General features: G+C 34.3%; 1 protein-coding gene across 2 annotated transcripts in view; it reads right to left on the reverse strand.

Annotated features, from left to right (window-relative positions):
• Positions 1–21,017: 21,017 nt before the first annotated feature.
• The window catches only part of LOC143920972 (tudor domain-containing protein 5-like), a 29,157-nt gene continuing 24,813 nt past the window's right edge, over positions 21,018–25,361 (reverse strand). For both annotated transcript variants that reach the window (XM_077444047.1, XM_077444038.1), the window contains one exon: positions 21,018–22,703. In XM_077444047.1, coding sequence (XP_077300173.1) covers positions 22,479–22,703 — 225 coding nt within the window. In that variant the 3' untranslated portion in view covers positions 21,018–22,478. The remainder of the gene's footprint in view (positions 22,704–25,361) is intronic.

Consider the following 25,361-nt stretch of genomic DNA (forward strand, 5'->3'; position numbering starts at 1 on the left):
GTAATTATGCCTTGTCTGCTGTACTACTAGATGTTGAATAGTACTAGTTCGAAACACAACTAAAGTAAATTGTACGATATTAAGTTGCTTTAAATGTGTAAAAAAGAAAACATATGTTTTGGATTATGCCAGTTCGAAGAAAATAAAAGGATAATATTGAAATTTTCGAAGTCGTATTTAGCCAATAAAATAAAAAGGTTTGTCGGAGAATCGTACAAAGTTACCGACAGATCTTTGGAATAGATTTTCAACGGTTTTAACTGGTTTCTTTCGAAAGATCGTGGGTAAAAGTCGCTTTAAAGAGTTTCGTTTTCAATTTAGGTGCAATAAAAATGGCAAAAGCAAAATAGATCTATAAATTATATTGTATATTTCGTTTTAACCCTTGTCCTAGGTAAATAGAATGCATCATAAAATAATGTGGCACAAAAGCGGCTTTTACTTTCGGTAGAAAACAATGCATAATATTTTCGATTAATATTAATCAAAATTTGGGCTTTTGAGGAGGGTCCCCCATTTTATATTTCTATATATATATGGATGTGTCAAGATTAGGAATAAATTATATATTCGGAAACTATTTAAAATTGTGTATTTAAATCTTACTATATTGTCGAAGTATAATCAAATGTTATTTTTAAAGTATGAAGTAAATTTAAATCGCTGGTTGATGATGAGTATCAAAATTGTTTTATGAAATTAAGTTTATATTTTTATATTCCCATTTTTATTTCAGTAGGTAGTTGTTACATATGTAGGTTAATAGGTACATATATACATAATCTTGAGGTTGGAAATGGGCTTGACAAAAGGGGCCCACGCAAATGTTGAAACTTACATTTCGAGCCTAATAAAAAAAGTTAACTGATCCTTGGGCTATTAAAGCAGGTATTAGTTGTTTTTGTATATCGTAAGAAATTTCTTTTGTTGAAATACCCAAACTTTAGGTCCCGAAGTGCAATATCGAAGTGCACGTAAAATGAAATAGTGAAAAAGCTATTTAACTTTACTGAGGGCCCCTATTTTCTAACAGATCGTGGGGCCCACGTGCCATCGGGCATGTTAGCTTGTATGGCTAGTCCGCCACTGCTGCTAACTATTAACTTGTGATTGAACTGTTTAATAAGTAACTAGTACTTGTGATTATACGTAAATATAAGCTTATTCCTGTAAATACAATTGCTTTGGAAAATATAATATAAGCATATCAAAATTATGTTTTTAATTATTATAATCTCCTACTCGTCCCCGTAACACCATACATATTTCTCTAATTGAATCTTTTATTCAAATGATCTAATATATAAAATATAAAATTTATTTATATAAAGTACTAGCTTTATTACCCGGGGTATATAAAAAAAATATATTTATTTATACACTTGTAGAGTTGCGTGTGTTGCTCCTGAACCACGCATAAAGTATAGTTTGTCATTAGCCTTTCGCTTCTATTCATAACGCTTCAAGTGATCTATGTCCTTATACATTATCTTCCTTATATGTAATTTACTAGAGACACTCGAGACTTACCTAATAAAAATTTATAAAACATTTATAAACAATTTTACTTACTCGCTGAGTAAGCGAGTATATCGAGCTGATCTTTGTATATTTTTTTCAAATTACGAGTCACTGAGTAAATAATTAGATTTTCATAATCACTTGCGCTTAAGCTTAGGTTAAGGTTTAACTGAGTTGTATTGTGGTAAATTTGATTTTGATTTGTAAAATGTTGATTTTGATTTTTAAAATGACGGAATTTAATTTTCTCTTAGGGGCCAAAAAATACAATTTCCAAAAAAAAAGCCATTTAAATTTTTTATTCATGTCTGTATATATGTATAATAGTTATTCGTAGATATATGTGTATGGTAAAAATGAAACTAAATTAAATGTTATCGCAATTCTAAATTTATTTTATAAAATACATACAATAAAAAGAATATAATTTTATTTTAATTTTTTTACATAATTGAAATGATATAATATAGCTAAAAATTTATAATATTTTTTGAACATTAACATCATTTTGGCGCCCTCTTGGGACAACGCCCCGATGCGACGCATTTTTTGCTTCTTGTTGTGGATGTGATAGAGCTCGTCATCGGCAGGTCAGCAGGTCAGCAGGTCAGCAGGTCAGCAGTCAGCAGGTCAACACGCGTCGCATCGTGGCCTGGATTTTCTTTGTGATTTCAAAGATGGTGTCTCTGCGGGGTAGTCTTGGAAATTTTCATGAATGGAAGCGCTACGTTTCTTGATTTCACGAAAGGGAGCGGCGCTCCCATGCGCTCCGGTTCGATGCAGCACAGATTTCATTTTGATGCTAGTAATAAAATTATTAATAGGAGGTAATACCAAAAGTCTCGTTTTTATATATTGTAGATCACTTAAGGTACGTGAAATATTCAAGTGCACTCACTCGCACCTACCGGCTAGCACTGAAGCTTTTGAAGGCTTTGTCTCGGATTATCGATCGGTCAACCGAGCGAATAACATTGCCAGTTAAAATAAAGGGGCTGTGATCTTCCAAATCAAAATTGTGGCCTCTAATCAGGGTCACGCCTAGGAGTTTGACCGTCTGTCGGCCGCTCTTTAATTTGATCAGCATTTGTATAAATCAGCGCATGCGAGTAGTGCAAAAATCTTACCTTGTGATATATAGGTACAAATATTTTTGAAATTTTTTATCACAATAAAAATTAATCAAGACAACCAAAGCGTTTAGTTTTGAACAGGGCCAGACGACAAGAGAGACTGAACGTTTTCAAGGTCATTCATAAAAATATAGTGTTTTTACCCCCGATCCCACATCTAGGACATTGTTCTCTCGAAGACCAACCAATACTCGACATCCTTGAAGAAATACATCTGGCAGTCGCAAAGATAATAGAACTTAAAGATCTACATAGCTCTATGCGGACCTAAGCTATACCTGCCATCCCGTTATTTCCCCGAATTATAGTTCGGGTGTGTACAAGTTGTAACTTGCAACATTAACTCACAATTATACAACAAGACAACCTAAACGCATTTTAAAAAGTACGATGTCTTGCTTCGTATTTTTTGAGGAATATAATTTTTTCGACTCATTTCTTTCGGCCCCCTGTGTGCATTGCACATATTTGCACTGCCTGTAAAATCGGATGCCCTCCTTCTCCCTTTGATTTATTTATGTACTCCCCTTTAATTTGATATATTTGTAGGGGAGTACATGAATCACATATGTAAGTAACTTACCCCGCTTGTCCTCCGCCCGTTTTTATAGGGCCTTAAATGTATTAAAAATATTATTATATGTTATCTAAATTAAAATTCACAATTAACACAAAAATTCTGATTTTATCCATGTGAAATATATGAAATTTCAGATTTAATCAAAATATATGTATGTATGTATGCTAAGTAGGAAAATACTAGAAGAAAAAAAACCACATAATTGATAATTTTTTTTCAAATAGTATCTAATAGGTGCAGGGGCGGATCAAGAAAATTGGCAGGGTGGGGGCCATACCTAATTTGTAATATACACACATTTTTTTCAATAATATAACGTTTAATCAAATATAAAATTATTATTATAAGCTTATTTATTTGTAAAACAGTAATTTAACTTAATTATTAAAACACAAAATGCATGATTTTGATCGTTTTATATGTAAGTATAAATTGTAGGTAATTCTCTAGGATAAACCTTTAGCCCCATGCCTAAAATTTTAATATAAAATACGTTAGTTGTTGATATTATTAATTTATATATCGAATACGTATATATATATTTTATACTAGCTGTATTACCCGGCTTCGCTCAGTATTTATAATAAAAAACGGCTTAAACATGACTAATCTAATAGTAAACATTTTATTAAAAAAAAAAAATTTTTTTGCTTCGCCTTCGACCCTCCCTGAGCCTTTTGTCCTCTCGGGCTTCACCCTCGGTGCCCCCCTGAGCCTTTAACATCTAGGGTTTTGCCCTCGGTGCCCCCCTGAGCCTTTGCCTTCTGAGGCTTTGCCCTCGGCGCCCCCTGAGCCTTTGCCTTCTAGGGCTTCGCCCTCGGCGCCCCCATGAGCAATTGCCATTTAGGGCTTCGCCCCTCTGCGCCCCCATGAGCAATTGCCTTTTATGGCTTCGCTCCTCTGCGCCCCCATGAGCAATTGCTGTTAAGGGCTTCGCCCCTCTGCGTCCCATGAGGCTGCACCCCTCTGCACCCCCTTCGGGGCCCCATTGAGCCGCGCCCCCTGTAGCGCCCCTGGCGGGGCCCCATGAAACTGCACCCCTTGCACCTCCAATGGGACTTTGAATCCATTGAATCGAAAAAAATCAAATCGGCGCCTATGAATCGAAAAAAAAGTAAATCGAATCATTTGTTCGATGATTAAATATTACAACCAGAGAAATATTATAATTTCTCTGATTACGAGCGAAAAAAAATCTTATTATTTCTTAAAAGTCGTCATGATATACTACTGTATTTCAGCCGTCGATGAAACATTTAACAAAAAAACCGTCGGTGTCAGATGTCGGTGATTTGTCAAAGGGTTTTTTTTCTTTCGTCGAAATAAAATCAATAATCACACATTATCCGATAAATTTTACCTCTGAGATGGATTTAATTATTTGATTTATTTCGACGAGAGAAACAATTGAAGACTAAAAAAAATTCGATTGATGTACCGACAACGCAACAGATTGCGACGATCGCTGGATCACCCAAACTAATACATGATATATTCTCAGTAACTGTGCATTACGGGGAAGTAAAAATAATAATTCTTTGATTTTTTTTTGATCTTTGTGCGTATCTTCGTAAGTCAAAACATCTTCGACAAACAAAAGTCGAGGATTATCTCGAAAATTTATTTAAATTGGGCATGTTCTGTTTTAACTTTCAATATTTTATTTTAATTTTAATATAACGATTATAATTTTATTTTGATATTTGAATTTAATTTTAATATAATAAAAATAGTTTTAATTTTGATATTTAATTTCAATTTTTAAATTTAATTTTTATTTAGATATTTTGTACGCTACTGGTTTTATCCTGCTGGTTAAAAAGTTGGCCCAAAATCGTCGTTGGTTTAGTCCGTAAGCACCATTAGACGATAAAATTAATTGTCAACGTCATGTTATGGACTGCCAAGCTTACAGTAATATTATTAAAGACCTTGAATTCTTCGACTTGCGCGTGATCGCTTTTGCGGAATAGTCCGCTTACCGTTTATAAGATAGCAAATCTGTCATATAAAAATAATATTTTTTTCTTCTGCTATTGATCTGATGGTATAGTACAATGGAAGTTTGGAAATACCTTAGTATATTGACGAAATGTTTACACGCTATGCAATAGAATAAAGAGTTAAAAAAAGCTTGTAAATAAAAAGACATGGTCTCAAAATACAGAGCTATGGTTGAAAAGTGTGACGTCACGCTTTGTTAACGTCAGCGCTTTGACGTTTTGCTTTCCGTTCAGAATATCGACTTTTGATACAATTTCGTCAACTTATTATTTATTTAAAATTATTTTTTCTCTTATCTGAAATCAATTTCATTCGATTCACATTCGATTACATTAGCCCTGCGACATAACCGTGTACATATATTGTAATTGTTTCAAATTTCCATTCATAAATGTCATACTATATCGATATTTTTATCCAAAATCGATCGATAAATAAATTAAAAAAAGATATACTACATACATGTATATTTTTATGGTTTAAAGCTTGACTTTTCTAACGACTTGACTAAGGAATAATATTCAATAATAAAAAAGGATTTCGAACCTCCAGATATTGAAACATATTTTTTCTCGTTTACCATTCGTTGGGAAGTGATCCAGTTTCTTAATTAATATTTGACGTTGAAACAGTTGGAGTTTTAAATTAAATGCATTCTTTTTATCGAATTGTGAGCATATACATTTTTACCCTGTAAAATGCAGTTGAAAGTGTTCAGGTGTGTTTATGATGTCCAAAGTAAAAGCAAAATCACAAAGCCAGTCATTGTTAGTGAATTCGGGAAAATCAGTAATATATTTCATTTCTAAAAATAAAATGATATCATCCTTTAATTTCCACACTCTTTGAAGTACTTTCCCTAAACTTAACCATCGAATATGACTGTGAAAAGGAATATCTGTGTACTCTGCATCAAGATCTTCAAGAAAGCTGATAAATTGTCTGTGATCGGATTAAATTGACAAGCTTAATAACACGTAATGTTACGTGATCAACTTTTAATACGTTTTTGCACAAGACTTGCTGATGTATAATACAATGAAGTGCAATTAAATTATAATCAGGATCGAATCTTCGGTTAGATTTGCAACAAATTCACAATGTTTAGTAGTAAAATGTCTTTTTATGTTGTATTCTTTTGAAACAGAAACGCTTTCCTGGCAAATAAAACAAATAGCCTTCTTTTTCAGTTGAACGAAAAAGTATTTTGTATTCCATTCTTTATTAAACATGCGACGTTCTTCGTTTTTTATTCATTCTAAAAGTTAATCGAAAGTACTAAAATTATTACAGAGTAAAAATGACTACAGTATTTTGTGATGTTGTGTTAAGTTGATTCTAATTGATCATTAGGAAGATTATTTGATATTGAAGATTATTTAATTGATTATATTGTAGTAATATTTAATAGAGGCACAAGAATTGTCAGAAATATTATGGTTTTCTAAATAATTATCTAACAATTTCTCCGGAAACAATAAGATTATCTATAATTCTCTAGGTCCTAGAGAATTATATCTATTATATATAATTATACCTAGAGTCTAGGATATATACAATATAATTAAAAAAAATTGGAAATACCTTGGAGCCGTAAAGGAAGTTATTTGTTTGCAAAGTAGCATGAAGTCACTACCCGTGTTGGCCAGTCACTCACAAAATGACTGGCCACAAAATGACTACTCACAAAATGGTCAAAAAAGGCTTGGGGATTATTTTTATGATTTAACATCTGGCGAATGGATGATTCACAATGGAATTACCATGAATTTAGGTAAAAAAAAAGCCCACTTCGTAGGACTTACCGCGCTAATTCGAATCGCACGAATTGCAGATAAGACTATCAGCACACAACCCAACCCCGTGACAAGTCACAAGTCGATAAATGTGATTGCATTATAATAAATTATACTCACGGATACATTACAATACATGGGATTGTATTATAATCACTTCACGGATATATTAAAAAAAATGAATACACTATTTTAAAAAAATTGAAGGAAAATAAGTAATTTGGAAATAATCACGCGGGCCGCAGTTTGCCCAGGCCTGTTCTACACCATCTCCTACTTGTCCCCGTAACAACCACAAGGAGCAAACTTAGTTAGAAATGACATATTTACTAGAATACATTTATTGAAAGTATACTTTATGACTTATATTTATTTGTTGTTTTAAACCATGACTACCTATATATCTACATATGTGTTTGAGGAATATAAAAAATAAAATTCAATAATGGCTGAGAACGTTTTCGATACAAGTTCGAGCACTAATGTAAGGAAACTCGCTCAAGTTATTGTTCAAAATTTTTTTTTGTATAATATCACTATAAATATTATAAACATAAAATATCAGCCATTGTTAAATGCGTCTGAATGGAATATAGATTGAGAAAAATGTTTTAGCATCTTTAAATATATTTATTATATATCGTTTATAAAAATGTTAAATGTGAGTGAGTACCTTGGGGAATATATAACCCAAATATATCTAGTTTTTTTTTAAATCAATGATTCCTATGCGTACATTATAAAGATGTGTGTAATAAGTGTTTTGTCAAACAAACAATTTTTTTTAATCATTTTTATTTACATACATATAACAGTTATATTCACATGTGACTTATAAAGTTTGTACATTATGGGTAATAGGCCTACTTAAAATGTGAATGAATTCGATCTATATATAAACCTATTACCAATCCTTGTAAATGTTCAAAATACATCTAATACATAATATTAATTAAAGACTATCTAAAGTTGATGTGCCGAAACAACGGATTCAAAAGATAGTGCACTCGGTGAATCTTCCATGTTGAATTCTTCTGAAAAAACGAAATAGTATAGATATTGATTTAAGTACTTTTAAAATTATGTAGCAAGACTCCGTTTCTACTTATACATACATTTTTGTGAAAAATCTCCAATGACCTCACGTCAGAGCAGTCCTGTCTTAAGAACAGCAAAGCAACAGTCTTCGCAAATGATTTTCTCCAGATGTACCGAAGAATGTGAATGTGAGAAACAGCGGATTCAAAAGATTGTCCAATTAGACCACCATTTCTTCACCTGGAAGAGATATTTGTATAATATGAAATATTTTAATGTATTATGGCTCGTGAAATATTGAAGTGTACTCACTCGAACCTTCTAGCTAACACTGACGCATTTTGCTTTGTCCCCTATTGGGGAGCAGGTAAATTGGTCGAATGCAATAAACCTAAATCAATTCACCTAATGCTATTCCACTAATGATGCTTTTACTGAAAATCTATAGACCGAATGGTAAATTCAGCTAATATCTTTATATTGAAAGACAAATTCACCTAATTTCGAGTTTCAAACCAGCAGTAGCCGAGTTTCAAATCAATAGTAGTAAATTTTTTTATTTAGTAATTTTTCGACGCGATATCAACAGATGGCGTAGTAACATAGACAGATAAATGTTATAACATGTCTTTGCAAATAGCCCTTAAACTAAGACAGAAGATTTAAAAAGGATTTCCCACCTAATGGCGAGTGAACTAAATTAAGGACATTGAAAAAATTAATTGCTTTTGTAGCTTTGTATTACCTTTTGCTATATATACTATACTATATTATATAGTAACTATTGTACATATTTACAATAAAATTTATGATAATATAAAGTAATAAAACGGAATAAAATAAAAAGGAATCAAAAAAGATATACATACTTATTTTATTGTACATATATTAAAATTGGCTTTCCAATCATCAATATTAAAAGAAGGTGAGAAGAAAACGCATGTATAATAGACAGACTAGTACATTTTCCACGATTGATACAATTTCCATAATAAATAAATAATAATTTTAAATATACGTAATACATATAAATTATGATGAATACACAACAAATATAAATCAGTTAGTAATTAATACTACATATGTATTGTAGATTGCAAAACACAATGAAATATAAACAATAATAACAAGACAAGAAACAAGCAATAAAATAAATAATAAATAATTTATTAATCAAGTTACAGAAATAAACCAATTTATAATAAACATTTGCATGTAATAAAAACTCATGGGTGGTATTACAGATGGTCAACTTATTACAGACAACACAGAACACATATATGTATGTATAACTGTCGCAAATTCTTTTCAATATATTGTGGCGGCTCGCTTATACGACATGGTCGAGTTTGGTTGCCTTCCTGCGAGTGGGAACCAACTCGGCTGGGTTCGGGGAGCCACTACTCACTCTGCCTTTAGCTGTCATATAATAAACACGTGCATTAACATGCCAGTCGTCTCATTCGTTCATCCCCATAACTGGTGACCCCCGACATCGAGTCACGCAGCCTCGATCAATTTCAACATGCCGCTCATCCCTGCCTCGCCGAGCCAGGCGGGAAAGCTACCCGCCGCGCCGCCATCGCCATCGACACAGCACGTCGCGGCCCGCGGGTGACAATAAACGAGCAGACACGGCTACCTACCTACCTACCTATCGACTGGAGTCCAGCCACAACGTCGATGACAGGTGCTTAAAAAAATGGGGGAGCGAATGAGACGACGATCTTGACAGCTGGATGTGGAGTCATGCGCGATCCAGTACACATAGAACGGTCATCCAGCACCACAAGATTCATCACACACCACCTCAGCACCATCATCATCATCATCATCAAGGCCCCGTCCGTCCCCACGAGCGTCGTCACGCCGAGACGGGCGGTAGCGCTACAACACCTCCACGAGCCACAACGACGGAGTATCATCAACCACATCGATGCCCCTGCCGCCCCCGCCCTTATACAATGAGACTTGGTGACCGAAGTCATACCAAGGTCCCCTTGTATGCTGCTCGTGCAAACGTGGCCTGTGTCAAGACTGTGCGACGAAAATAGCGAGATTTTCACCGCGCGCCACTGGCATGTATATACAGTGGCGGACTGGGACTGAAATCAGTGCTTTCCAGGAGTCAAAAGGGGCCCACCCAGGGTTAAAAAAATTTGTCCCCCCCTCATATAACAAAATATTCTTCTTTCCATTACGCTAAAAATCAAGGGTAAAAAATAAATAAAATTTTCAAAAATGGGAATAAACAAATTTAGGTACAAGAAAAATGGCAAAAGCAAAGTATGTAGATCAATAAATTACATTGTATAGTTCGTTCGAACCCTTGTCCTAGGTAAATATAATGCATCATAAAATAATGCGGTTTTTACTTTCGGTAGAAAACAATCAGGGACGTCGTTTCAGCTTTTTCTTGGGGGGGAGGGGCAGGCAAAGATTTGTCAAATAGAATTTTTTGTCAAAAAATCTTTTTTATATCGGAATAAAAATGGAAAATATTCTTTGCATACACCTTTGCGAAATATTTTTTCCAAAAATCTTCATATTGAACAGAAATTTCATATCTAGAATTATAAACTTAATGCCAAGTTATATATAAAATTTCGTGAACACCCGTTAACCTAAAATGACAGTTTACTCCTGTTGGCAGTTTACCGGATTTGTCTCCTCTATTTTAATCGACCTTTAAATATGTATGTGTGCTCTTTCCGATTTCATGTATAATTAATTCCTTGTATCAATGTGATGAAAATATAATAAAAAAATCATTAAATTTAATTAACCAGAACAGGGATTTTTTCCTCTTAAAAAAGTCAAAAATGTTCCAAAAATGTTTGTATTCTTTATGTACTAAATTTGATAAGGTTTTAGTCAGAAAGCAATTTTAATAACTAAAACTTTTTTTTGGACCGAATTCGTTACACATGAAGTTTAAATCCATCTCATCTGCTATTTTGTGAGAGAATGGACGTCTGCAAATGAAATAAAAATACGACAAATACAATCATTTGTGATTGAACCAATTCAGTAAAATATTAATTTAAAAACTTTCTTGAAAACAAAAAATATACGAACTTTCGGAAAAATAAACGTTACACATCTGTTTTTGATACAAAATAAAATAAGGGAACCTTTCTAACGATTCGCTCCATAAGATTTCTAACAGTTTATAAGAATTTTACCCTAGGTATGCTACTTAAAAACTAAAATATACTTGCTTCGAAATAATAAAATCTTTTTTTTTCAAAGCACAAAGCAGCGATTCTTTTATTAGTTACCTAAAAGTTACATACATATGAAATAAACGTAGCATTCATAGATCCATAGTATCTCATTCATCATTAAATACTATATATAAAAACGGACTGTCGCTAAATATATTTGTATATTTGTATATTTGTATATTTGTATATTTGTATGTGACGGACGATCAACCATCAACCAGTATGGGGAACAAATTTTTTTTTTTTTTCATATTTTTCAGTTTTTTAATTTTTTTCATTTTTTCAGTTTTTTCATTTTTTTCATTTTTTCAGTTTTTTCATTTTTTTCATTTTTTTCATTTTTTCAGTTTTTTCATTTTTTTCATTTTTTCAGTTTTTTCATTTTTTTCATTTTTTTCATTTTTTCAGTTTTTTCATTTTTTTCATTTTTTCAGTTTTTCATTTTTTTCATTTTTTTCATTTTTTCAGTTTTTTCATTGCCGGGGGCGCTGGCGGCGCTGGGGGCGAAGCCCCCGGGGTGCCAAAGGCATCGGGGCGCTGGGGGCGCCGGAGGCGTCGGCGGCGCTGGGGGCGAAGCCCACGGGATGCCGAAGGCATCGGGGACGCTGGGGGCGAAGCCCCCGGGGTGCCGAAGGCATCGGGGGGGCTGGGGGCGACGGGATGCCGAAGGCATCGGGGACGCTGGGGGCGAAGCCCCCGGGGTGCCGAAGGCATCGGGGGGGCTGGGGGCGCCGGAGGCGTCGGCGGCGCTGGGGGCGAAGCCCCCGGGGTGCCGAAGGCATCGGGGGTGCTGGGGGCGCCGGAGGCGTCGGCGGCGCTGGGGGCGAAGCCCCCGGGGTGCCGAAGGCGTCGGGGGCGCCGGAGGCGTCGGCGGCGCTGGGGCCGAAGGCCCCGGAGCGACGGAGGCATCGGGGGCAAAGGCGTCAGGAGGTCGGCGATGCACAAAACGTAGTTCGTAATTCGTAATCACTTCGTAATTCGTGCATCAATTTCTTTCCGAAACCAGTCGATTCAATATCTTTAACTTTATTTTTATTCGAGTTTCAATTCCTTTTCGAAACCACCCGTTGAAATCAACGGGTCCAACACTAGTTCATAATATTTTCTAAATTCCACTATTCTCTAATTTAGGGGGGGGCGAGTGCTCCCCTATGCTCCCCCCCAAAATGACGTCCCTGAAAACAATAATAGGGGAGGGGGACCCTATCCTATATACATGGATGTATATAGGATAGATTTTATATTCGTAAACTGTTTAGAATTGTGTATTTAAATCCCACTATGTATGTATGTATATCGTGGAAGTATAATGAAATTTTATTTTGAAAGTATGAAGTAAATTTAAGTCGCTGGTTGATGATGAATCGTCCTATCAAAATTGTTTTAAGCAATTCAGTTACATAGGTAGTTGTTACATAGGTATTGGTATATGTATACATAATCTTGAGGTTGGAAATGGGCCCGGCAAAAGGGCCCTCGCAAATGTTGAAACTTACATTTCGACCCTAAATAAAAAAAAAATTTAACCGATCCTTGGGCTGTTAAAGTAAGTATTAGTTGTTTGTGTATATCATAAGAAATTTGTTTTGTTGAAATACCCAAACTTTAGGTCTCAAAGTGCAATATCCTATAAAATTTACACACGTGAAATAGTTAAAAAGTTATTAATTTTAATGAGGGCCCATATTTTCTAAAAGATAGTGGGACCCACATGCCAGTCCGCCACTATGTACATATGTATATACATAATATAATACATATGGACGAGCCGCCTCTGATTCTATCGTACATATGGTATGGCATATCGCTTAGAAGCTACTGGTTTTAATATCCCATGCGATAATTGACAAACGGTCAATAATATTATAATACAACAAATATAATAATACAACAAACCTTCAACGCCGCCTTTCCTGCAAAGTAAAGACCTCCGAAAGATTCGAAAGATCCACCCAAGATTCCGATAGTACCCATGTGGCCCTTTGCATTATTGACGCTCATTATTGGCTTGGCTTCTTTCATTAGAGACTTGACGTGTTCGTCATCTTTCGCCAAGTGTTTTCTACACGCCGGATATCTGGAATATGCTCTGCCTCCGTAAGAGTCACACCTGACACCAAATTCGTGCAAACCACAAACTAGCAACAAAACGGCCAAATGTTTTGCGCTCATTTTGTCTAATGTCCTTATGCGGTGACTAGTTTCTTTATAAAAATAACTCACAAATTTCGAAAATGGCCGTTCTTATCAAAATGATTAACCTTTGACATTCCAGTATCTCCAGTTTACGCTTATGATTCCAATACACTATCGACATGCTATAGATGGGCAGGTCTAAAAATCTTTTGTGACGCACAATACGCGGTTAGGTGATCATTGGTCACAAAGCGCTCCCCCAAAAGTCACTAAAATCTCTATAACGGAACATCTGGCAGCCGAAAAGTCCATCATACTAACGATAACTATCATATTAACGAAAATTTGAGTGCCAATTCGCGGTTTTCATAACAAAAATTGTCTTCGTGACCATCGAAATAATCCAACTACTTCAATATACGTAATAGTAACGAGCACTGTTAATTCGTTGGACTCTGATTTAATTTAATTATGGCAACGCAGAGCAATTTTTATTTTTACTTAATTTAACGATTCATCTCTGAATGTAAAAAGGGAGATCTGATACGAGACGAGATGAGAACTGTGCAGGGCTCGAAATTAACGGGAGTCCATGGGAGCGTCGCTCCCTTTCGTGAAATTCGAAAACGTAGTGCTCTCTCGTGAAAAATGTCCGTACCCAAGTACCTAAGTTTTGAAAATATTTAAATTCAATAATTATAGCAGAAAATAATATGCCAATGTTACAATATGTAATCACAATTGTTGACGGCAAGTAAAATACTTAGATGAAAAACTGAAGATACTCTTCTTCTAATGGTCCGTACGCACCAAACCAACGACGATTTTGGGCCAACTTTTAAAACCAGTAGCGTACAAAATATCGAAATAAAAAAATTGAAATTAAATATCAAAATTAAGCTAACGAGCGAGATTGAGCTAAAATTAGATCATCGTTGATGTTTTGAATTACAATAATGTTTTGAATTACGACGATGCGCATTACAACCAGAGAAATATTATAATTACGAGCGAAAAAAACCTTGTTATTGTTTCTTTTAAGTCGTCACGATAACTACTGTGTTTCCCCCTTCGGAAATTATTGTTTCTTTTAAGTCGTCACGATAACTACTGTGTTTCCCCCTTCGGAAATATTTAACCAACAACGATTTTGGGCCAACTTTTAAAACCAGTAGCGTACAAAATATCGAAATAAAAATTAAATAAAAAAATTGAAATTAAATATCAAAATTAAGCTAACGAGCGAGATTGAGCTAAAATTAGATCATCGTTGATGTTTTGAATTACAACAATGTTTTGAATTACGACGATATTTTTTTTATTTTTTATTTATTTATTTAACATATAAGCCACAGTGACATTACAGAGATCTCCAACGCGTCGCTGTGGCCGGTCATTCAGTAATAATAACATGATAACAGTAATAATAACTTATAATAATAACAATAGTAGCACAACATCATTAAAATCATAAAATCATAAAAAAAACAGATAAAGTAATAACAATCATTAATATTTATAATAGGCAAAATCAACCACTGGCATTCCTCAACAACCACTCAACCAGATTAGTATATTTTATATTGAAGAGGTCAATTTCACCAGAAATCCTGTTAAGCAGATATATCGCTCTAGATATAGGAGCCGTTGACAACATATTTGTGCGAGCCACAGGAGGAACAAACAAATCACGATTTATCAAGTCCCTGAATTTACAAGGTGCATTAAACCTAAATTCCTTTAGAACCTGAGGATTGTGTATTATCCCATTCAACAGCTTAAAAAAGTGTCTTCCCAGTAACATATTCCGACGAGACTCCAATGAGTTGAAACCTAACGCCCCTAATAGGAATGCACTAGGATATAGCCAAGGATAATAACCATACTGTTTCAAATAAAGATATCTGAGAAACCGTTTTGGATTCTCTCAATCTTCAATGAATGAGTTATATGGGTAGGATTCCATATAATAGAAGAAAATTCTAGAATACTACGTACTAAAGATTCATAAAGAATTTTAAGCACCAACGTACTCTGGAAAGGTTTGCTAACTCTTAGTAAGAATCCCAGCATTTTTGTTGCACGCAAACAAATATTGTCTGTGTCGTTTAAATTGAAAATTATTCGAGAACAAGACCCCCAAATCACAATATTCATCTACAAACTTTAATTCAACACCACTTAGGCGATATGGATAAATCAAGCGATTTGAAGATCTTGTCACATTGAGAACACAGCATTTTTGAATGCTAAAAAATAATTTATTATCGACAGACCAACTTGACAGCGCATCTAAGTCCAATTGGAGAAGGGCTGCGTCACTATGAGACTTAACTGTCTTAAAAAGCTTAAGTTCATCGGCGAATAAAAGATAGTCTGAATACTTAATTATTTTTGAGATGTCATTAATGTAAATTAAAAAGAATCATGCACAGAGTCGTCAAGCCAGGTTTCCGTTAGTACCAGGATGTCAGCACATTGAATAGCCGAGTTAGAACCTAATTCATCCAGTTTATATTTAAGGCCTCGTACATTTTGATAGAAAATGCTTATATTATGCATTACAACCAGAGAAATATTATAATTACGAGCGAAAAAAACCTTGTTATTGTTTCTTATAAGTCTTCACGATACACCAATGTGTTTCGCCGTCGATGAAATATTTAACAAAAAAATGTCGGTGATTTGTCAAAGGGTTTTTTTTTCTTTCGTCGAAATAAAATTAATAATCACACATTATCCGATAAATTTTACCTCTGAGATGGATTTAATTATTTGATTTATTTCGACGAGAGAAACAATTGAAGACATTATCCGATAAAATTTACCTCTGAAATGATTTAATTAATTGATTTATTACGACGAGAGAAACAATTGAAGACAAAAAAATTTCCTTTGATAAAACCGACAACGGCTCGGGTTGAAGAAATCGAAGACGTCACCCATACTTACACATAATATATGCTCAGTAGCTGCGCATTACGGGGAAGTAAAAATAATAATTCTTTGATTTTTTTTTCGATCTTAGTGCGCATCTACGTAAGTCAAAGCATCTTCGACAAACAAAAGTCGAGGATTATCTGTATGTGATTGTTGATGATCTAATTTTAGGTCAATCTCGAAAATTTATTTAAATTGGGCATGTTCTGTTTTAACTTTCAATATTTTATTTTAATTTTAATATATTGATTATGATTTTATTTTGATATTTGAATTTAATTTTAATATAATAATAATATTTTTAATTTTGATATTTAATTTCAATTTTTAAATTTAATTTTTATTTCGATATTTTGTACGCTACTGGTTTAATCCTGCTGGTTAAATCGTTGGACCAAATTCGTCGTTGGTTTGGTCCGTACGCAGCATAACAGTGGTCCAATTGAGCTCGAATTCTACACCAGTTTTTCAATGATGTAGAATTTGAAAAAATTCTCGTCTGTTTTTATTTTTAAAACAACATATTTAATGAGAATATTATTTTATTGATAACTAGCTGAACCCCGGCATGCGTTGCAATGCCATAATAACGCATGCAATTCCCGTTCCCGTTCCCGTTCTCGTTCCCGTTCCCGTTCCCGTTCTCGTTCCCGTTCCCGTTCCCGTTCTCGTTCCCGTTCCTATTTGTCGGAAAAACGCAGGTAGCGAACACTTTTGAAATGATTGCGTTGCAATGACACTCATTCCCGTTTTTCCCGTTTACGTTCCCGTTTTTTTTGCACAGTAATCTTTCCGGACATGCACACAACAAATCCTGAAAGTTTCATCGTAATCGGTTCAGTGGTTTAGCAGCCTAATCGAGACACACACACACACAGACATTCATTTTTATATATATATAGACTTAAAATATGTGAACTCAAATTTTAGATATTATAAAATGTTTTTAAAGTAAAAATCATTAAATTAAGATTAAGCCCTCCCTTAAGTACTACTTATATGTGTAATATCTTATGTTTGCTTAGGAAATACTTATTATATATAATAATAGTTATTTTACTCGGCTTCACTCAGTATTTGTAATATAAACAGCTTAAATATGGCGAATCTAATAGTAAATATGCATTTGTTTTTTTGTTAAATGTATTTGATTCGAAAAAAATATATATCGAATCGTCGTCATAGTAACTTTGTTTTGTTTCCGAAGTTCCTAACCAAAAATACTTACATACATATGTATATGCATACAAAGTCTCTTTCGAAATTATATATTAGATGTACTAATGGTTAGCCCGGCTTCGCTCGGTATTTGTAATATAAACGGCTGAAAAGTGGCTAATCTAAAAGTATATATTCATGTACTATTAGATTGGATATAAGTAGCTGGAACTGTAAAAGGAATCCGGAACCGGAACAGAAAAAAAAATCCAGAACTGGAAATGAAAAAGGCATCCGGATCCGGAAATTAAATAATGGTCGGGTACCGGAACTGAATAAGGAATTGGAAATCTGAATTGAAGGCAGAACCGCGAGTCGGATCTGAAATCGGAATTGGAAATGAAATAGGAATCCAGATCCGGAACTGAAAAAGGAATCCGGATACGGAATTGATTAATTAATCCATAACAGGAGCTGAAAAAGAAATTGAAATGGAAAACGGAATCAAAATCGATATCGTCGTCATAGAAAATTAGATTTTTTCCATAACGTCACGGATTATATCAACCAAACCTTACATAATTACATACATTAAACATTACAAAGTCTCTTTCGAAATTATATATTAAATAATGTATACTATAATACAATTAAAAAAATCAAAAACACATTTTGAAAATTATTGAACCCTCCCATTCGTGAAAATTTCCATTTCGAGTCCTGGAACCAGTGGTTTCACCCCAATTTTGGAACAACGGGATTCCAAATTTTTTTTTCAAAAAATAAATTTTGAAAAAATATATACATAAACTTTTGTATAATTTTTGACAAAAATTATATGAATTTTTAGTTTAAATAATGCGTTTCCGGAAATTTTTTATTTTTAACAACGGAAACCCATGGAAACCATTAGGGTGACACCACTGCCTGGAACTACATATGTACATATGTATGTATGTATGTGGTTTCCACAATTTCAAAAAGAGTGATATTGAATCTGATGACGATTGAATTCATGAGAGTCATCGACAATCGTCATTCATCTCAAAAAACCAATAATAAATTCGTAAAAATAACTCGATCATATATTAAAATATAAATTATTAATTCAAACAATATTAAAATTTCAAGCTAGCTTAAATAAAATTTGATAATTGAAATGATCAAAAACCATTTTAACATTTAACAATTCTTTATGTGAATTAAATGCATCTTATAAAAAACAATCCATATGCTATGATTCACCTGTGCATACACACTCATTTTTAGTATGTATGTATGTATGTACATATGTGTATGCATGCGCACGTTATATTACGTAAAGTAGTTTCAGCTTCGGAGTTAATAGTAGGAGGAGGCAATGGGGGTGAGTGTTTGGATTTTAGGGGGTTGTGTTAGCTGCTAACCGACGGCCAGTCTGCACCGAGCTTTCGACGTACCAGCTTATCGCGCCAGAACGAGTACGAGAACGAATACCAAATCACCATTTATGTGGAGCAGATCTATCTCCAACATTGGGGAAAATATCAGGGAATCAAGGACAAGGAGCACAAATGAAGAGTGACATAGCAATACGCGCCGTGCCCAAGTGGAGAGGCCAGTCTCCGGGCGTAAAGAGCGCACCCAGAAAAGTGCTGGCGGTGAAGATGAACAATTTCTTCGATGAAAAACCCTCGGACCTGGAAACGGAAACGGAAACTTGGCCGTTAAAAAGTACTAACAACAAGAAACGTCCCCGTCCCCTGACAGCGACGCTGGCAAAACCTCGCCTCCTCGACATCACTCTGCTCGGCAAGATAGACCAAGATGTCCCTGATGAGAAAAGAGCTGCTCCCGGTGTACCGTCTGATGAAGATGCCCATTGAAAGATTAACCGTCGCCGACAAGAAATTGTCGATGCTGAAAAAGACCAGAGACGAAAACGGTCCTAACGGTAGGAAGTCTTTCAAAAAGGATATAGTTATCGAAATAACGGACGCCACCGAGACTGAAAACTCCGTAATAGCACTGAGAATAGACGGAAGTCTCCGTTCAAGCTTTTTCCGGGTGGAAAGCAGAGAAACAGAAAAGTCGACGCCGGCAAAGCCCTGCGACTCTTGCGGTCGCGCTTCTCGTCCTGAACGACTCCACGCCCATCCTCATAGGGTGTCCCTCTCACCAACCAGAATAAAACTAGCCGATTTGAGCGAAAAATCGACATGTGACAAGAATAGGAAATTTTCTGCTGAAGTTTTGTCGCCGATTCATCCCAAGTGCGTGAAAAAGGAAGGTAAACAGTCGCCAAGTGAAAAGCAGAGGGAAGCTCCACCGATTTGCTCATTAGTCCTATCCAGTGGCGGACTGGGACTGAAATCAGTGCATGCCAGGAGTCAAAGGGGGCCCCCCAGGGTTAAAAAAATTTGTCCCCCCCCCCCATATAACAAAATTTTGTTCTTTCCACCACGCTAAAAATCAAGGGAAAAAATAAATGAAATTTTCAAAAATGGAAATAAACAAATTTAGGCACAAGAAAAATGGCAAAAGCAAAATAGATCCATAAATTTCATTGTATATTTCGTTTTAACCCTTGTCCTGGGTAAATATAATGCATCATAAAAGAATGCAGCCTAAAAGCGGCTTTAACTTTCGGTAGAAAACAATCAGGGACGTCATTTCAGCTTTTTCTTGGGGGGGGCAGGCAAAGATTGGTCAAATTGAATTTATTTTCAAAAAATATTTTTTATATCGGAATAAAAATGGAAAATATTCTTTGCATACACCTTATTGAGTTATAAAATATGAAATAAATAAGGTTATTTTTGAAAAAGTAATTATAAAAAAATATTATGTAAAGAGAAAAAAGCGCCGCAGACGAAAATTTTTTTCCACAAATCTTCACATGGTCAACATTAATCGACCATCAAACTGAGTCATCAAAAAACTATCAATTAACTTAATTTCTACCAACTGTCTTTTCACTTTATCTATGTACATGTACGTAATAACAATAGATAAAGTTTTGTTTTGTTTTTCTTCAAAGCACATAGCAGCGATTATTTTATTAGTTACCCAAAAGTAACATATGTACATAATAAATAAACGTAGCATTCATAGATCCATAGTATCTCATTAATCATTAAATTCATAATATTTTCTAAATTCACACTATTCCTTAGTTTAGGGGGGCGAGTGCCCCCCTATGGACCCCCAAATTACGTCCCTGAAAAAATTGCATAATATTTTCAATTAATGTTAATCGGAAATCGGGATTTTGGGGAGGGGGCCCCTATCCTATATTTCTATTTACTGTGTCTAGATTAGGAATAGATTTTATATACGGAAACTGTTTAAAATTGTGTATTTAAATCTTACTATATCGTCGAAGTATAATCAAATGTTATTTTGAAAGTATGAAGTAAATTTAAATCGCTGGTTGATGATGAATCGTCCTATCAAAATTGTTTTAAGCAATTCTGTTTATATTATTCACGAAAATTTGTTTATTCCCATTTTTATTTCAGTAGTTAGTTGTTACATAGGTATTGGTATATACATAATATTGACGTTGGAAATGGGCCTGGCAAAAGGGCCCACGCAAATGTTGAAACTTACATTTCAAGCCTAATAAAAAAAGTTAACCGATCCTTGGGCTGTTAATGCAGGTATTAGTTGTTTGTGTATATCGTAAGAAATTTGTTTTGTTGTAATACCCAAACTTTAGGTCCCAAAGTTGCAATATCCTATAAATAGTTATACAGTTATTTAATATTACTGAGGGCCCATATTTTCTAACAGATAGTGGGGCCCACATGCCATCGGGCATGTTCGCTTGTATGGCCAGTCCGCCACTGGTCCTATCGAACAGAAACTTCGCTTACTGAAATTCTTATCGAAACGATGCAAACTTTTAAGTTGACCGGAAATGGTACCTCCCCTTATAGGTTTCCTTTAAGTTCTTGGATTCAGTTATCCTCCAAACCACACTGAATTTTTTTTTCACATGTAATAGAAATTATAAATTTTATTCTGATAAACTTTTTAAATATTTTTACCTCAACCGGAAGTAGTACTTTTACTCTAGAGAATCGATGTATTTTACGTTTTTCTCAGAAACGTTTTGGTTTATTGAATTTTAATTTCATATCTAGAAGTTAAGGCTTAATATCAAGTTATAAAAAAATTTGGTGAGCATCCGTCAACCGGAAGTGTCAGATTACTCTTGTTCGATTTTTCCTCCACTATTTTTTTTCGACCCCTAAAGCATGCGTGCTCTTCACGAAAAATTCCAGTATAATCTTTGTATCAATGTGATACAAAGATATAAAAAGCATCACTAAATTTAATAAACCGGAAATGGGAAACAGGAATCCGGAACAGGAAATGAGAATGGATACGGGATCCGGAACTGAAAAAGAAATCTGGATCCGGAACTGAAACAGGAATCCGGAACTGAAACAGGAATCCGGAACAGAAATCCGGATCCAGAACTGAAATAGGAATCGGGATTTGGAACTAAAAAAGGAATCTGAATACGGAAATGAAAAAAGGTGTGTATCCGGAAATGAAAAAAGAATCCAGAATCAGAGCTGATCGAAAACGGAATCGAAATCGTCGTCATAGAAAATTAAATTTTTACGATTACGTCACGGATTCTACGAACCAAAACTTCCATCCAGCGGCGGTTTATCATATGTACATGAAAATAAGCCCGCGCTTGGGGCCTTTTCTGCCAAAATTAACAACTTACAAATTATTGTCACTGTCCACAATACGTTCGTAAGCCAAGAATAAATGAAATTAATACCTATATATTACATTGTATTTTAAAATAGTACCTATTTTATTCCAAAAACTTTAGTGTTTCAAATACATAAAAAAATGGTTTTGTAAAATCCTAATGAAAAACCATATACTGAAAGGCATGTATAAAAAACGATAACATACACTCGATCCGCCACTACTTCAATTAAAATCTTTCAGATGTTTTCAATAATGAAAAAGATTTACTAATATCGATTGGTTTAATGTCGTTTTTTTTTGCAACGGAAAAATTATCTTCACTATCACTCGATAAACCAACAGACTTTTTAAATATTAAGTCCAGTTCTTCCGCATCTTCTAATACTGTAAAATTCGGAGCGCACCCTGCTTCCAGGTCCTCAAATGTTGGAAGTAAATATTGATGTTCTTTCTAAAACAAAATTATGTCATTTTTAAGGTAAAATAATGTATTTATTGGAAATAAAATAGCAATTGCTGAAAGCACACCGAGTAATATACACGTACATACATATGCATGTACTTACTATGTGTATAATAAACGGATATTCATCATATTTTGTCGTTAATAATGTTGCTATTTATGTAAATCATTTAAAAAAAATTACCCTTTATCAATATCTAAATATAATATACATATAACGATGTATCTATGGATACACATTTAACATTTAGTTTTGTTTTTACGCAAAGTGGGAACAAAAAAATTACTTATCAAACACAATATGTACATATATGAAACAAACTCGGTGTATTATGTATATTACTGAATGTACACACTTTTCTCCACAAATGTTTCTCATGAATGCGATGTGTTTATTGTGTATGTACCATTGAAAGGCAACTAAAACTGGTACATTAGGGAGAATTTTCAAATGTGTCAATGCTTTTTTACACAAACTTACAAATCAAACTAAAATTTGAATTCACCCAATTGATTAATACATGGATACATATGTAGTAGGTATAATATATAAACTTCTAACAATTTTTTTTTCATTTAACATTTTAAAAAACAATCCATGACACTGCGTAACCTAAAATTATGTATTCATAAATAATAATGAAATACAAATTCAAATCGCGATATGCAGATGTTCATCGGTAAGTCGAGAAGATAATAATTGATTCTTTCATTTCTAAAAGTCACGACAAAAAACACTGATTCAACCACGATCTACGCAAAATTAATCAATTCTCCATAATATCATATATTATATATGTAATACATCGGTAGCCGTCACTGAATCGAAATTGACTTGATCGAAAGTCGAAAAACCAAGATTTTTCGCGATTTTTATGACAATATGTGAAATAGTCCGTTTACCCCGCATACATATGTATGAAGAGCGGGTAGTATTACCACATAGGATACCACGGGCTATTGCTAAAGAAACAGGCGTGCGGCGGGGAGAATTTGCGCTAATCTTTGCATAAAACTGTAACTGTTTAAAATATCATATCTCTTTTACCAGTAAACGTATAAAAGTGAAATTTGAAATGCAGTTTCGTATGGACTATCTTAAAATTTCGTAATTGTAAAATCAGTAAAAGTCAAACTGTGAGTCGCGTACTAATAAAATAAATAATTAAAATGTGTATAAATATGGCAAATATACATATTTTATAAATAAACAAAAAAAATCTAGCAGCAGTGAACCTTTGTGTAACAAAAACAACAAATGTCGTTATTTGAAACCTATAAATACAATGCAGTCAGATGCAATTCCATATGCGCTTTGGAATTGCCGACATCGAACAAGGTTAATCCTCTTTCGTCATAAATAACAATATCAGTGAGAGAATTTTAGGACATCAGCAAAATCTAAGAGGAACATAAAACAGATGTGAGAAAAAAAAAGGTCCCCCCAAAATGTGTTTATTACCTAGTGCAGTGGTTAGTAACCAGGAGTCAAGTGTAGGCAATAAATTACCAAAGAAATATAAAAGGGCACATAGTAAACAATGGTGATATTTTCTTCAGAACATGAATATAAAAAAATCAAACATATTTATTCAACTAAAAACACAAAAAAAGCATTCACCCAGCAAACTGCACCCCTTATGTAGATATTCGCATTTGATTGATTGGTAGATATTTACACAATATTTATTTAAAAGTTTCCTTTATATTATAATATATTATCGATAAACTCACTTAATGGTTTTTGATAGTGTTACGTACGCCGTGGATTGAGCGAATTGTAATTAGACCAACGGATATCTGTTATCGGTTAAAGATTATATCTGGACTCTAAGTGCATTTAGGCTAAACAATGACCGTTATTAGTTAGTTCTCAGAATCGATACGGGAAGACCCAATGTCTTGGAAATACATATCCGAATACGTGACTATACAACAGGTAAACAGATTAGGCGTCCTGAGAGATCTACCCTTTATAAGGCGGTACATAGGCGATATAATTCATTCTGGACTGAACACTGGCAATACGTGTAACTCCTTAATCATCAATAAATGCTGTGAAACGACTGTTGGCCTTTTTCTTGGATCCTCCACCCACCCTCGTACGCAACAATAGTATTACATATTTTTATTATTTACACACACACGTTATTTAAACACAATATGAAATTCATACACTAATGAAATTTTCGCTGGTTTCGAACCTCTGAGAAGGTCGATGACGATCTGTTCTATTATTTTTACAAACCTCCTATACGCTTTAGTTAAATAAAATAAAATTTGAGACATCTTCCGCATAACCAAAGAAATATTTTGTAAATTTAAAGAAATATTTGGTACATTTGCTATAGTCCAGTTTCTAACCTTCTGAATTTTTCGGTGACCGGAGAGGTTGCTCGAAAGCGGTATCCTCACGGGAAAATTTGGCTATTGTCGCAACCCACTATGGACAATTCGCCACTGCCATCCGCACAGAAACCGGTTTGAATTCTCGCCCGTCCCCACAAATTCTCGTACGCACAGGTAGAAAATTTGACTGAAATACTATTGTCCCAAACGCCCATCCCCACCTATCGCCATATACACACCATTGAAAGTTCAACTGAAATACTTTTCTATCATTTGCCAATAGCCCTTAAATATACT

The sequence above is a fragment of the Arctopsyche grandis genome, chromosome 2 (assembly GCF_051622035.1).
Source record: "Arctopsyche grandis isolate Sample6627 chromosome 2, ASM5162203v2, whole genome shotgun sequence".
NCBI classification, from domain to species: domain Eukaryota; kingdom Metazoa; phylum Arthropoda; class Insecta; order Trichoptera; family Hydropsychidae; genus Arctopsyche; species Arctopsyche grandis.